Consider the following 16105-nt stretch of genomic DNA (forward strand, 5'->3'; position numbering starts at 1 on the left):
TTGCACCCATGACTACTGCGCAGATCCTATTTTATCCTGTTCCAAGTGGGAGTTTTTAGTGCTTTTATGCTGTCTCTGCTCCACCACTGAAAACTGAGAGAGGCTGGAAGAAGGCAAATATTCTTCTTTTTTAATTCACAAGTCACAGAAACATGAGGATCCTCATTCAGATGTGGAGAAGACGGTGTATCAGCCAGAGATCCTGAAGAGTGATCAGGACGCATTGACTGAGTAGGACCTAAAGTGTCTCCTTCTGGGAGGGATGAGTGGAAATGTCAGGGAAGAATCAAATAGGAATTTGGTGACCAGCAGAGAGAGCTGTGGCGGAGACTGGCCACGGTTCACCAAGCCTATTTCCTTTTCCTCCCACATTCACAGCCAAGCGACTTTTCCCAGACTCCCATGCAGCTGTGCCTGGCCATGTGACTGACCCTGGCCAATGGAATGTGGGCAGAACAAGCCCCTGCCACTTCCGATTCTAATCCGTAAAAACCTCCCATAAAGGCTTCTGCTCTCTTTTCCATTCTGCCAGCTGGGTGGCAAAGGCCAGGACAACTTTGGAAGCCACATGCTGAAGGTGGTGGGGCGTTTGTCAGTCTGAGTCCCTGAATGGCTGTGCAAGGCACAGCAGCCCCTCCAGCCAAGCCTGGTGCCTCGACCACCAATAGATAGAGGGAGGATCTGAAGACACTTCCAATATCTTAAGGCACTGATAGCTCAGAATATCTATTATGGCACTAGCATCACCTTATATACAGGAACTTAATGAAGTTAGCATGTTCTAAAGGGTGACAATTGTAAACATTACAGTTTAATGTGACTGGATGAGTAAACATGCTACAAACAAGCCATCTACTGTGTAGCCATTCATTCAAAATGACGATGTAAAGCATTTGCTGACATGAGAACATTTCTGTGCTATATTGATAAGCGGGAGTAAAATTAGGCTAAAAAACAAGGTGCAACATGATCCCATTTCTATAAAACTGTATGTGTATATAACAGAGGCTCTCTGAACCTTCTAGAAGGATGTCCATTAAAGAATTAAAAGTGAGGAAGGTGGGACTTCAGTGATCATTTCTTGATGTACTTTTCAGGCTTGTTTGATTTTTTTTTTTTTTGCAATGCATATGATTTGGGTTTTTTTTTATATGGAAGCAATAAAGCTATGTTTGAACATTAACTGCATTATTTTTCTTCCAGGTGACTCTATAATGCCCTGTTCATTTCTCTTAAGAGAATCTTCCCATCTTCTTCAATATGTAATTTCCTATAAACATTACTCAAAGGAAGTCAGAAAACCGCTGGGTGAAACTCCCCCCACCACGACCGCAAGCAATCTTTTCTAGGCTTACAGCTCATCTGCACTTTTCACAGTACAGATATTTCCATTGGTTTACAAGAAGTGATGTGATTTAAACTTCCCGGGATATTGGGCAGAGCTTATAAACAACTTTGCCCTCCAGGAGAGGCAGAGGGGCCAATGCAGTACAGTTTGACTTGAACAAGAAACCAGTGGGGGGGGGCGGGGCAGGGGGGGCCACTGGGGGGCTCAGTCCATTAACCATCTGTCTAGGATTGAGCCACCCCCCCCAACTCGGGCTCCTTGCTCACCAAGGAGTCTGCTACTCTCTTTCCCTCTGCCCCTTCCCACTCTCTCAAATAAATAAATAAAATCTTAAAGAAAGAAAGGGGAGGGAAGGGAGGGAAGGGAAGGGAAGAAGGAAAGGGGGGAAGGGGGAAAGGGGGGAAGGGAGGAAGAGAGAGAAAGAAAGGGAAGGAAGGAAGAGAGGGAGGAAGGGAGAAAGAGAGAGAAGGAAGGAAGGAAGGAAGGAAGGAAGGAAGGAAGGAAGGAAGGAAAGAGAAAGAAAGAAAGAAAGAAAGAAAGAAAGAAAGAAAGAAANAGAAAGAAAGAAGAAAGAAAGAAAAAGAAAGAAGAAAGAAAGAAAGAAAGAAAGAAAGAAAGAAAGAAAGAAAGAAAGAAAGAAAGAAAGAAAGAAAAAGAAAGAAGGAGAGGGGAGGAAAGAGAAACCAGTGAGGGGAGGGAAGCAGAGGCAGGAGGCAGCCACAGCCAGGCTTTGAAAATCTTCCTTACAGCCATATGACTGCTGGTGTGTCTATCATTGACCTAACTGCCTTCCTCACGGCCAGGGTGAAGGAATGACCATCTGACTGCATAGACCTCTCCCTTACTAGAATTGCAGAAGAGGCGTCCCTGGTAATGATTCTCACCATTGGGGTTTAGGTCACAGGTGACTGTACCTTTGCGAAATGGCTGCCATAAAAATTGTAGGGTTTTGAGCAGAGGTGTGAGCCAGGTGAACTAGAGTTTTAGGAAAATTAATCTGACCAGAATGTCCACTGTGATTAGGAAGAGGCTAGAGGCTGAAAACCTGTTTTAAAGGCTATCACAGTAATCCTGACATGTGGAATGAAAATGGAAACAGAGGAAGGGTCCATGTGCTATGAGATCCTAGGGAGTATCCCAGCCCCTAAACCCCCCACAGATTTAGAATCCACAGAAGCCATACGCTGAGTAGGAAAACGGAGACCCCTCCAAGTACACCAAACAGAGGACATTTAATCTAGGGCGCTGGACACAAACGTGTGGAAAGAACTGGAAGAGAACAAAGGAGAAGGAAAGGCAGGAGCCAGGAGGAGGAAGGGCAGTAGCTAGAGATCAGAGGCTGACACTCCCGGGCTGTGTCTGGAGCCTGTTCAGTCTCCTGCAGTGGAAGGAATGAGTGCGTTGGCTCTGGAGCCTGGGACAAAAGGCTCCCTGGCAGGGCTGCTGGCCAGCCTTGTCACTGCTCCAGCTCATGTCTCCAGCTGCCCCATTGAAAAACCGAGAATCCAGAAGCTTTTCTCTTCCTCCTGCCTCTTGTATCCCACAAGAGCCTCTTACTGGCAGAATTTAACAGGAAGAGAGTGGGCAAGGGAGCCAGTGATGTGCCATTTTCAGATGCCCAGCCTCAGCAGTAAAGAGCAAAGCACAGAAGGGGCAGGTAAGGGGCCGAGAGTCAGTTCTAACAAGTGTCCATTCTGGAGGACATGTGCAGGGCAGTGGTGAGGAAGGGGGCCTTGGAAGGCAGGGGACAATAGTCCTCGGCCTCAAGGAAAATTCTAGGGAAAATTTAGAATTGAAGAAATGGCAAAATTGTTGCTCTAATCATGGTAATCACATCACTGAAATTACAGTGAAATGAGCAAGAAAGACAGAGCCGGGTAAAGCGTGCCACGCACTTCTTCCAGAAGGCCCTGCCTGCTGTATTGATAATAGCACCTTTCTCTTGTCAACAGGGCCACTGCTGGCACATATGGTACCACTGGACAAGTTTTTTAAAAGGTACCTCCTCGGGGATGATGAACTATGAAAAGACATCCCCTCTGGGAAACTAAATTAGTAAAAGGCAGTCCTTCTGAGCTGATGAATTAGGAAAAGGCAGGCCTTCCTCGGCACAGGGGCCCAGCCTGGGTGTCAGCCCCACTCACCCCTCTACCTGGACGCTGGGCAGGACATCGCCGGCCCACCTGCAGCCCCTATTTTAATTTGCCACTGTTTTCCTAAGCCCTTTGTGTATGTTATCTCATGTAATGCTCACAACGGTCCTACGAGATAAGCATCATCACCGCCCAGCTTACAGATGAAGGGAATACACACAGTAAGTGACAGAATCTAGTAAGAGCCCATCAATGATAATAGTAATAATAATAGTCCAAGTGCCCAAGATAAGCAAGCAAGACACTGTACTCAGAGCTTTACTCATATGACCACAGTCAATTCTCATCACAGCAGGATGTGGCTATTATCCCCCTCAATTAGCTAGCTAAGAGCTCACTGCTAAAAGAGCCTAGGCGCCGGGGTCAAAGGCAAGAGCCCCACCTGCATGCTAGAGCACGCAGCAGGTGCACTTGACCCCCAGCCACCTCGAACAGCATCCTTTATTTATTTTTTGTACGAGTTACTGCCTCTCTCAGAGGCGAAAGCACAGTCTGATCTGATGGAACAATGAGACTGCACAGGAATCTCCGAAGCTGGGATTTCCTGTGGGTTTTTCTGTTGGTAAAACAAAAAGCCCCTTTGACACTGGCTCTTTTGGGGTTCCAGGGAACAAGCTGGCATTATCTTTGCACTGAAGGGCCTTTGACTCCCACACTCACTGCAGACAATGCTGAAAGAACACCCAAAGGATCAGCCAACTGGCCTGCCTAGTCCCCAGCCTCACAGAAGTTCTTGCTCCATGAAAACAGCTCCCAGCGACCGCTCTACAAATGTGCAGGGGGCCAGCGAGTCTCAGTGGGAAAGCAAGTAGCCAGGTCCTGCTCTGCCCCGTGTGAGCTCGGGTTGGGTTCGTTTTCATAATGGTTTTATTAAATAAATGTGAACCGTGACTATTTCTTCCCTGGAGCCAAAACACCTGAGAAGCCAAGGAAGTGAGCAAACTCCGAGTTTAGAGAGTAAGGCAATGGCAGGAACGTTGCTGAGCTGAACTTCTTTTAAGGTTAGAATGCCCTCTTTGGGTATGAAATGATATCAGCAGGAGCAGTGAATTTTCTGCCACGGGAGAGGCAAACCATCAGAGAAGAAACCAAAACGCGGCATCCTAAGGGAGAACCTTACAGAGCTTGTATTTCATACAGTTGAAAATTTTATAAAGACAAAATCAAAATTAAATTACACCTTGAAAAAAACAAAGGTTGACGGGGTCAGAATCAGCCTTCCCTTTGAGTGCCAACCTGATATGCTCTGTCAGGCAACCTTCACTCTCCGTGATATATTTGGGATTAATCATCCACACAAAGCCTTATCACAAGCAACTCTAGAGTGCTCAGAGTCCAAGACAGCATCACACATGCCGAAAGACCCGCTCCCCTCGATTACAGGTGGTGGGCGTTTCAGGGGGCACCTTGACCCTTTCAACCCTCTCCCCTGCAGGTCTGTCAATGACAGCAGGTGTCCCGTGCTCCCTCCGAGACCCTCAGAGTCTCTGGAGCCCGGGAAGCATTCAGCATAAGGTATCATTTGCCCTTGGGCTGCAAAGTGTGGCAATAAAGGATTCATCCAACAGGCAGCCTCAAGAGAAGAATCAAAGCTAGTGCAAGGCAGCCTACACAGCCTGGCCCTCCCAAACTGCTAGGCAAAGCACAAAGAATCCAAGTGTCAGACCAAGAATCGAAAACCAGGGAGGCGTGGTGAGCACAGTCTTGGAAGCTGAGTACAGAAACCTCCCCACCCCCCAGAGCAGACCGCCAGGGCTGCCTTGTAAAGGAGCCATCTGCATTCTGGCTCCGGAAATGTGCTCAAGCCGGACGGAACAATACACCTTCCCTAAGATCTTGTTCCCATCCTCCCTGCGACACCTCTCGTGTCCCTCCGCCCACCCCTGTGCAGCGCTGGGCTTGGTGACAGCTTATCAGCAGCCCATCTCAGAAACAGTAGAGACGACCCAAGCCGCTAAGAACCGGAAATGGAGGCGGAAGAAGGGGGCAGGGGGAGAAGAAGCAAAACTACAACTATTAAGTACAAGTTTGTGCTGCATCGTCTAGAATTCCAAAACCCAGGAGTCTCTGTCTGTGAACCACAGGCTTTCTCTCCTTCGTCTTGCAGCCATCTGATTTGACTGAACTCATACAGTGGCGAACCTCACGTGCACAGATGCAAAGCAATCAAGGGTCTTTATTCCACTTAGTTCTGGGAACAAGCATCTATTTTGCCACAGAAAACACTAATGTGATTTAGTTAAGGGATCGGGGACCCGGAAGAGGGTGTGAGGGACAAGCTACAAGGCGAACTGAGGCCATAGGTAGGACTGATGTTAGGAACAGTATCAGCAAGTTTATAACAAAAGCAATTCTATATACACAAATATTATAGATTGTGACGAGCTCTTATAGAAAGGATTTGACCACAATTGTACACTGAGGGCCTGATCTCATTCCCCCATTTCCACAACGGTGGACACTGAGATCCAGAGAGATTAAGGGACTTGCCCAGGGTCCAACCCCTAGTCGAGTGCCCTTTCCATCCAGCCACCTGACCAATCATGGCTAGCCATCACTTTATCCACAACAACAAGTAATGTGAAGTATTCTGATGGCAATTTAAATGAAATTTGCCTTGGCAATGCACTCCGCATCCATCTGATGATTCAGGAATTCACAGTACATCGTGATAAGTGAGGAATGTCACGAGCAATAGAATGTAGGAGGTGCTGGGAGCAGTAGCAACACCAAGCAAGGGCAAGGGTTGGCTTTAGGGATGCGGCAGCACCCACCCCCCGCCCATGCTTCACAGTCTTCTAAAGTCACTCCAAATTAAGGTCATGGCAATGTGCTTTGATATGGGCCGCTGACATTTTTCTCTTATGAAATGTGTAAATAGAAGCACCTTTAGAAGTTTTCACCACTTGTATTGATATATAGTTGTGCCTGCATGTAAAAGCAACCTTAATTCTTTTTTTTTAAGATTTATTTATTTTAAAGAGAGAGAGAGACAGGGGGTAGGGGCAGCGGGAGAGGGACAGAAAAATTTTAGAAACCCGCTGAGCACAGAGCCTGACCCAGGGCTTGACTTGGGGCTCTACCAGGGGCTTGATCCCATGACCCTGACATCATGACTGGAGCTGAAACCAAGAGTCGGACGCTTAACTGACTGTGCCACCCAGGCACCCCCATGTAAAAGCAACTTTAAAACAAGTGCCCTACCCTCTCCTTGCTAAGTCAGCCACTGCCTAAGCTTCTCCACGTGGGTGGCAAGAGCCACCAGCGGTTAGGAAGCAATTCTCCTATATGCCATTTGGCCATATTACACGTGTTACTTTAAGCCAATGCAACTCAATAAGTCTTTATTCCTACCTCAGGTCTAATAGAAATGATTAAGAAGATAAATAGGGGCGTCTGGGTGGCACAGTCGTTGAGCGTCTGCCTTCGGCTCAGGGCGTGATCCCGGCGTTCTGGGATCGAGCCCCACATCAGGTTCCTCTGCTATGAGCCTGCTTCTTCCTCTCCCACTCCCCCTGCTTGTGTTCCCTCTCTCGCTGGCTGTCTCTATCTCTGTCAAATAAATAAATCTTAAAAAAAAAAAAAGAAGAAGATAAATAAAACCAGGCCTGCCCTCAAGAAATGAGCCAGACTGATGCAAAGGCATAACCAAAAGAGTGCATTTCTCTATAGTAAATTCGGTGTTGACTCAGCCCTTCCCCAGGTCTGTAATGATTGACAATTATTCATTTTATTGGAAAATGTGGTCTCCAAATTTGAATAGACTATTATTTAAAGGGGGAGGGGATCACTTGTTCATTAAAAAGCAGGATACAAATTTAAGAGCAGTGTCAGTATAAATTCATCCCAAGATTAGCCTAAGATAAAGCAACCTCCTTGGAACATCTCACTTTATTTCCACTGAGCCCTATTCTACCTCAGCAAAATGGGGGAAAACAGGGGTAATATCAATGCCTTTTCTTATATATCACATTATGCCTTCCAAAAAAGTTTCTCAAACAATTAATATTTGAATAAATATGCTAGATAATCCCAAATCAAAGAGTTAAGAAAAGATAACGGTTGGATTAGAATTATAGAATTTGTCCATTTTCCATTCAAATTACTATTGAAGTCAAGTAAAGAAAGATACACAAAAGCCACATGGTTGGGAAATAGTTCAGAACTCATCCTACAATCTCCAAGGCCAACTGGCTATCTGGGTAGAGGATGAGATCATGAGTGCTGAATCAGTGAGAGACACTCCCCTTCATCACTGTCCCCAGACAGCTGGAGGCATCCCCAGGCCTGGGAAATGTGTGTCCTCACAACAGAGCTGCCTGAGAAGAGAACGTCGATGAAATTAAGCAAACACAACACCACAGCCAGGAAATTAATGCAGTTTCTACAGATGGAGAACTAGGATGTCTCTTCCTAGATGAAGAGCAGCCCATTTTATATGCAAGCATGAGAATCAATACTTGAGTAAGTTATCTACAAAGTTATTATACCTAGAAGTGAACACTGCAATTGATAAATTATAAATGAAAGGATTCCTCCTTTCTTCTTCACACATTATTCTGCCTCCCAAGAATATTATGGAATCTGTCCTCTCTCCCCCCTCCATCTCTACACATCAAAACATTATCCCTCATTTAAGATCGAGCCAGTAAAACTTCTCAGCCTTCCCTGGTCTTCCAGCATCGTCCACTCCTTCGTCGCTCTTCTTCTGTTATAGTTTGTTATGTATTTAACCTGCTTTTCTGACTCCGCTTAAACTCCTTCAGCTCAGGGAAGCAGGCTGGTTTATTTCCTTACCCTCTCATCTGCGTAGTATGCTATGGTCTACTCCACTCTCACCAAATTGAGTTAAACTCATTATTTTTAGTTGGACTCATCCAGTGTGTAGATTCACCACATCTGTTATTTTTATATCTTTCAAAACCAATCAAGAGTTTCAGAAATTCAGTTCAGTTCAGACATTTATTGAGATGCACAAACCACATTGCCAGATTTGGTGGTAGCAATTTAAGGTAAGAATAAATGTAGAATAGGTCCATACCCTTGAGAAGCTTGCAGTTCAGTGGAGAAAAGAGAATTGATTGTTGTGAAGTTTCTGGATGTTGTTTCATCCAGAATAAAAGAGAGTGTCAATTTTAGGATTCAGAGGCCAGTTAATGGAAGGCCTGGCAAGGAATGCTAAGAATTTGCTTGTGGGACAATGAGTCTGTGCACAGAGTAATAGTAACCGAATCATGTCAGTGCTTTGGGAAGATTATCATGGCAGCAGCATGAGGCTGACTGGAAGGGCTTCCAGAGCAGAAAAATCCTGATACAATCAGTGTCAAGACTGGGAAGACATAGGGAAGACCTGGGATGCCCTCCAAAGAAGCATCCTAGGAGTGGCTGCTAAGCCCTAAGTGTTTCCATCACTTGGAAAGAACACCAGCCTTGCTACATCTTCCCTCTAGACTGGACGGTCCGTGAGGACAATCTAATACATCTTTAAACACCATGCTGCGCACACCGTGTACCATGTGTAGATACATTAAATAAATATTCTTGAATTAACAAATAAATGGATAAGCTAATGTCTCTAGAAGAGAATTCTATAAGCAGACAAAGGTAAACAAAAGGATTGATAGTCAAGGTAGATCGTAAACGATCTTAAAAGTAGATCCTAAAAGTTCTCATCACAAGAAAAAAATGTTGTAACTGTGTGGTGAAGGATGTTAACTAGACTTATGTGGTGACCATTTCACAATACATACAAATATCAAATCATTAAGTCGTACATCTGAAATTAATATAATGTATGTCAATTCTACCTCAAAAAAAAAAAAGTCAAGGTAATGTAAAGCCTCCAAATCTATTGCTTGAATTGAATCCAGATTATCTCTGCCCAAGGACAGCTCTCTCATATTTCACTCTGCCTGGCCTGTGGCTATAAAGAAAAGCATTAGGGAAATATCAAGAATCATGGGGAAATACACAAACTTTTTTCATCAGAGGATTTTTAATTACAAAACAGCTTTTGCAATACTAATTGTCCACTTTATTAGAAACGGGAAAACCCCAATTTATCTCTATATTTACATCTTTTCTCATCTGACCCCTGCAAAATAGTCTTCCTTTTCCCATCAGTTCTTGAGTAAGATGAGGCCTGCGTTCACTTGTAAATGCAAAACACATTCATTCTCCTGTGTCATAAATCAAGACTAATAATTATGCCAAATCATCTTATCAATCCACTCACAAATTAAGAGACAACAGGTATGAAAAAGAACAGTTAGGTGTGTACATCACAAAACTAATTTTAACCTCAGGTTCCACATTCAGGACACAATTCACTCATTAAACTTGAGATATTTCACCTTTCAACCTATGAAAGCAATTAGTCTCCATGTAGAGCCACCTGTCAAATGCATGTTTCTATTCCTGGTCGATTTGTTTGCCTGGATGAACATGATCATGTTAATGATTAATATCAATCCTTGATATGTGTAACCCTGGGGAGTTAAAGTACCTCTTGCGTTCAGGCAGCTAACTGCAGGGAGCTGTCTAGGCCTCTTGAAATGGAATCACCTGGGGGGGGGGGGAGGGGTCAAAATGTGCAACCTCAATGAGCAGGGAATAGGAAATTGACACAGTAGCTCAAATCCTCCAGGACAAAAATCACAGAATCCTAGAGCTATAAGCGTTCCCACAAGTCACCCAAACCAGCCTTTCTCCCCACAGGCAGACTCCCCCACTGCACTCAACCACAGAACCACCCAACACCAACTTAAATGTTCCTGATAGCAAAAAAAGAAAAACCTCACTACTTTCCAAGGCAGCCTATATCAAAATACATAAATCAATAAGGATTTAGTTTGGTTCACTCAGTATTTTTGATGTGATGAATTATGCCAAACTATGGAATGAAGCAAAGCTTAATGGAAACAGCTCTCAGTAAGAGAAGAGGACCCAGATTCGATACTCACTCTTCTGCCTTCCTCACCTTTTCCACCTGTAAACTAAGCAGGCCTGACTCTGTGACCTCTACTGCCGCTGTCAGTAGTCTCTGATATATGACTTATCCGCAGAGATTGCTTTCACGTACCTCAAGGAGTTTACTGTCTTAACTGCATTTCTCTGAGAGTTCACGTGGATCTGCAAATAAAGGGGAAAAGTCCTACCACGACAGGCAAGTGTTAGAGTTGAACAGGTAGAATTTTGTCCATATATTTTAAATGGACGAGCACAATGCCACGTGGCTGGCAAACTAACCTGAAGTTGACAAGAGAAAGATAATCTAGGCCTATTTATTTCAATTACTTCATTTGGGACCAGATCTCCTATACCTACGACTATCATGCCATTGACCAAATATATAGTTCTCCACATCTGTACTTGGTAAACGCGCTTGTCAATGCCTCACCTGCCAGAACTCAAGAGGTTTAACCAGTTGATCTTTTGAAACTTCATCCAGCAATAAGTTCTGTGCTTCTGTTTATAACACTTGACGACCAGTGACCCTAATGATTAGAGGAAGCCCCACATCTCTACCATCCATTTCTGAGCCACGACAGTAGACAAGTGACCAAAAGGAAGGAGGGTGGGGTGAAGAAAGCAGACACCAAACCAGTGATCATGTCAGCCGCTGAGCACAGCATATGGGCTCCCGACTGCCTTCCAAAGCCAAATATCTGTAATAGTCATTGGTCAGCCACAGTTCTTTCCCACTTCCACTTGCCGTGGAAACTTGGAAACTGACTGCAAAGTCTGCCCAAATAAGCAGCTGGTAAACTGATTTCAAAAGAAAAAAATGGATTCAGGATGGTCAGAGCATCTGTGGCAGGCATTTTAAAAATTGCATGATTGTTGCATAAAAGACATTCACTAAGGAATTTTTCCCACAAAGTCATTAATGTCAAGAACAAACAACATAAGAGTCCCAAGGGCTAAAAGTCTAACATTACTAAATGGTGCTGGCTGAAAAATGACCGGCCACAAGTGGCCCAGGCTGTGCCAGAGGGGACCATCCCCACTCCCTGAGTGGCAGCCAAAGGCATCTCTGAAAGCAGGGCTCTCTGCTTGCTTTGCATGAGAACCCAGCATATAAACTGAATTATCATCATCATTATCAAAACAATGATTCTAATTCTAATAACCCTGATCTAAAATGTCACCTAGTTTTATACTCAAAATCTTTCTTCTATGCTGGATTTTAGATCTTATTAGTTCAAGATCACCACTGTACTCTCTCTTGGCTCTGAAGGTCTTTCATCGAACTTTGACCAAAACCACACTGAAACTCAAACATCAGCAACTTAATTTTTAATCCTTTTCCAATCAAAATTTTCAGATTTTCTTTAAAGGAAAAGTTTTAATGCACATAATAAATTTTGGCTTGTTTCCAAAATTGATGTCTGGATGTTTGACCAATGAGCAAGTATTATTTTTGTCATTCAACAAAATAATAATAGTTTGCATCCCATTTTTAAAATAGATATAAGTTGATGAACATAGCACAGAAATGGATCGCAAGAACAGAGATATGAAGCTATTTGCCTGCATTGATGGGATTACAGTAATTTTTCATGTTCTCTTTCTTGTTTATTGTTTTCTGTGCTCCCTGTAATAAGCAAGTGCTTTGCTACTGGAAGAAGAAAGAAGATTAAGAGAACTTTCATTTAGGAAATAAATGAATTTGGAATTGTTTCTGCAGCAGAGAGATCTGGTGTTCACTCTCCCTCAGGTGCACAGACTTTCTCTAAAAGTCCATTTTCCTCTGGGGGCATCTCAGGTGAGCAGTGACGTCCCTGCAGAAATATGGTGGGTCCCAGCCCTGCACAGTAACCGTGACACAGACAGGCTCAATACCAGTTTATACTTCTTGTACCACCCTAAGAGTTCTGGCAAACTTAAGTGTTAAAATAAAACATGAATTCAGATTTCATTTAGTCTGAGATTTGCAATGAATCATTGAGATACTTCCTTCCAAGATTTTAATATCTTTTTTCTCTGCAAATTTTCATGGTTTATTTGTGCAAGAAAATAGTTTAAATGAGATTTTAAAATCGGGATAAAAAAATTAAGATTTTGTCAAAGTCTCATCTGCCATGACTAACAATTTACTCATATACATGCATATATATATAATTTTTTTTAAGTAATCTCTATGCCCAACGTGGGGTTTGAACTCACAACCTGAGATCAAGAGTTGCCTGCTCTACTGACTGGGCCAGCCAGGCACCCCCACTCATATTTTAGAATCTGTAAATATGTTAGGATATATTAGCTCCTATAATCTAACACAGGTCTACTCTGAGCCATGCCTTGTCTCCATCACTTCAGTTTGGCCAGTGGCTGAGAACACACTTTTGAGAGGCACCCAGACCAGGGTTCGAATCCTGGCCTTACCTTAACTGCTACGTGACCTTGGGAAAGAGGCAGGATAGCCTTGCATTTCAGCTTTGTACAGGGAAAGTGAAGATTCCAAATATCCAGCTCACAAAGGTTTAGGGCGGATTTCATCAAAGGGATTCCTAAGAGAGTGCCTGGCACAGCGTAGGCTCTAAGAAATTGCCGATGTTATCACCCCCTGCTGCTAGCAGCTATGTCTTACATTTGCGTAGTGACCCCTACTCTTCAAGGCACTTTCAGATCTTTTACCTCATTGGATCTTCAGGAGCTCTATTGGTATAAAAAGCAGTAATTACTGCCCCCACTTTTCTTGTCTTTGGTCTTTTCTTGTAAAAAGATGAGGAAACAGGCCCAAGGTTACAGAGGTCAGAGAGCAGATCCAGGTTCTTTTTAATCCGTGGCTCAAGTTCACAACCAAATCTCTGCAAGTTTCAGGTGCCACGACTGAGTGTAATAAAATTAAGCTTCTTTTAAAATACTCCATTATCAGGGTGCCTGGGTGGCTCAGTTGGTTAAGCATCTGACTCTCGATTTCAGCTCAGGTCATGATCTCAGGGTGGAGAGATGGTGCCCCCAACAGCTCCTGTACAGTAGGGAGTTTACTTGAGACTCTCTCCCTCTCCCTTTCCTTCCGTCCCTCCCCCTCTCTAAAATAAATAAATAAGTCTTTTTAAAAATAAATAAAATAAAACACTCTGCTATTTATACCTTAATCCAGTCAAACTGGTATTTCCACATCCCTCCAAATTATTTAGGTTTTACTTAGTAAAAATAGGAACTAAGGTTTTTTTAAAGCTTACTGTGTATCTCAGGCACTAGACTAAGTGCTTCACATCCACTGCCACACTTAAACCCCATAACAAGCCTACGACATAGGCACTGACCCTGTCCTCACTTTACAAATGGGGAAACTGAGGTATGACTAAGTCCAAGATTGAGAGGCCAGCCGACTGTCTCCAACTCCCAGCTCTTAGGACTCTGATATTATCCAAACCTCATGTGTCTAATTGAGCACACATTAAGGTTAGTAACATCCCTTTTACATTTGAGGAAACCAAGGTTCCAAGATGTTAAAGGATGTGCCTAAAGTTACCTGGCCCTCTTCTGGCACAGCAAGGACACAACCCAGCACCCCCTGACTCCAAATCTCATTCCCTTCCCAAAGTCTCAAATTCCTCTGCATATATTTTAACAGTGCGATGGTAGGAGAAGTCCTGATTCTTGAAAAGCAACAATCCTCCTTAAAGCCCTCAGCGTCAACACTGAGACTTGACAACGCGACCTGCGCGCAGGGGTGTGGAAATGCAGCGTTCTCTCCGGAGCCTGGCTGTGGGCGTTACCGTCGCCAAGTCGGAAGTGGGAGGTGAAATTGCGTGCCGAGCGGCCCTTTGGGGAGGTGCCAGCACTACGTTCCCTATCCCACCACCAACCTCCCCCCTCCAGGTCCCTGATGGGGTGGAACCCGAACTTCAGCCGAGGGTCAGGATAAGGGCGGGTGTGAGGGTCCCCGCACCCATCCAAACCCCAAGCCTTGACGCCCTCCTCCACCGCCGGACCCGCCGAGCGAGGCGGGGCGGAAGAGCGCAGTTTCGAAAACTGCCGCTTGCCGGGATCCCTGCTCAGTCCTAGAGGAGGGACCTGGCAGCCCCAGACCCACGCTTCTCTTAACCCCGTACGCCACGTGCCCTGCCTCGGTTTCCCTCTCCTGGAAAAGGGTGCACTGAACCCAAGATGGGAACAGAGGCACACCCCCAGACCTACACTATTTCCAGGGGGGCAGAACGCGCCCTTCTTGCCTGGATTCCTCCCACTCGCCACTCCGGCCCCCGCCCCGCCGGGCTGCGGTGACAGTGCCCCTACCTGCGCGGTGGCCTCCGCCGCCACCGGCCGGGGCGCCTTGGGGTCCCCAGCCCAGCATGTGCCCCACCGGCTCCTCCACTCCTCGGTGGTGGGCAGGCTCCGTGCGCCCCGAGGCCCGCGAAGGGGGGAAGCGACAGCGAGCTGGACGGGAAGTGGGGAGGGGGGCGACGAGGAAGGGGGAGGCTCCTTCCTTCTCCGCGAGGCGGCGGGTTTCCTCTCCAGCCTCGGCCCCTTACACACTCAGAGGCACACGCACACACACACTCACACACACACGCCCGCGCGCGGCTGGGGAGGGCAGCGCACAGCCCATCCCCGGACCTCCGAAAGTTTGCCGTTCGCTCTCTCGCTCATTTCTGAGCGCACCCGAGAAGGGAAGTGCGATGAGGGGAACGGGTGTACAGGAAAGGAGACTGGCAGCCCTCTGGGGTGGGGTCTGCGAGGGTGCCTCCCAGACGCGTGATTAGGGAAGTGACTAGAGAGTTGATGGCAGAGATGTGGGGGATGAGAAGGTGGAGAGAAAGTGCGAGTAGGACAGGCCACACCAGGAAAGAGATGCGCAGAACAGTTGCTCAAAAATGAAATGGGAATCAACTTTCTGAATCGTCTGGCAGCAGTGGACTGGTCCCAGAGCGCTTCCCCACGTTGGGCAGTCGGCCCAGGAGGCAGGCTGTGGTCCATGTGGAGCTCTCAGGCCCCCCTGACTGATCTTCACCCCTTCTGTTTGGTTCAATCAAGGAGGCTACTGGAGCACCTCCCCCACCCCTACACAGTATAGCACAGGCCAGAAATGGTTCTTGTCCTTAAGGAGCTCACCCCCAGCTGCAAACATAAACATATGCACACAAAACTAAATAACAGTACACGTGCCAAGAGCCAGAGGCTTGGCATAAAAAATGTTGCAGAATTTGGGGGGTAAGAGTATTTGAAGAAGTGTCAGGAAGACTTTCTGGAGGAAAGGGAAGGATCTAGCTAGAAATAGAGGGCCACGGTGCTTTCAAAAGATAAGACCATTGTGGGTGCAAACAAATAGACGTGCTTGAAAGTCAGTGTGTTCAGGGACAGAATGAATATGAGCATGGATATTAAGGATGTGGGAAAACAATGGAAGGAACATAAAGCTGGATGAGGCTGAATTTAATGATATAGACCACTAAACAGAGATCTGGACTCAGTGATTTAGTTTGAGAGATTAGAAAGGGCCCTCACAATTTCTTTGGTTAGTTGATGGATACATGGACCAAGAGGTGACCTACACTAAATAGCAGAGGTGGCAAGGCCAGACTTGTCTTAGTATACTGTAAAGGAACTATCCAAAGACTTAGGGAAATCTGAATATTGGAGTGAAATTATCATA

General features: G+C 45.4%; 1 protein-coding gene across 4 annotated transcripts in view; it reads right to left on the reverse strand.

Moving 5' to 3' along the window:
• The window catches only part of DISC1 (DISC1 scaffold protein), a 370724-nt gene extending 355563 nt beyond the window's left edge, over positions 1-15161 (reverse strand). For all 4 annotated transcript variants that reach the window (XM_011222163.3, XM_034662514.1, XM_034662515.1 and 1 more), the window contains exon 1: positions 14749-15161. In XM_011222163.3, the coding sequence (XP_011220465.2) occupies positions 14749-14806 (58 nt within the window). In that variant the 5' untranslated portion in view covers positions 14807-15161. The remainder of the gene's footprint in view (positions 1-14748) is intronic.
• Positions 15162-16105: the final 944 nt, after the last annotated feature.

Source organism: Ailuropoda melanoleuca, chromosome 6, assembly GCF_002007445.2.
Source record: "Ailuropoda melanoleuca isolate Jingjing chromosome 6, ASM200744v2, whole genome shotgun sequence".
Classification (NCBI taxonomy): Eukaryota; Metazoa; Chordata; class Mammalia; order Carnivora; family Ursidae; genus Ailuropoda; species Ailuropoda melanoleuca.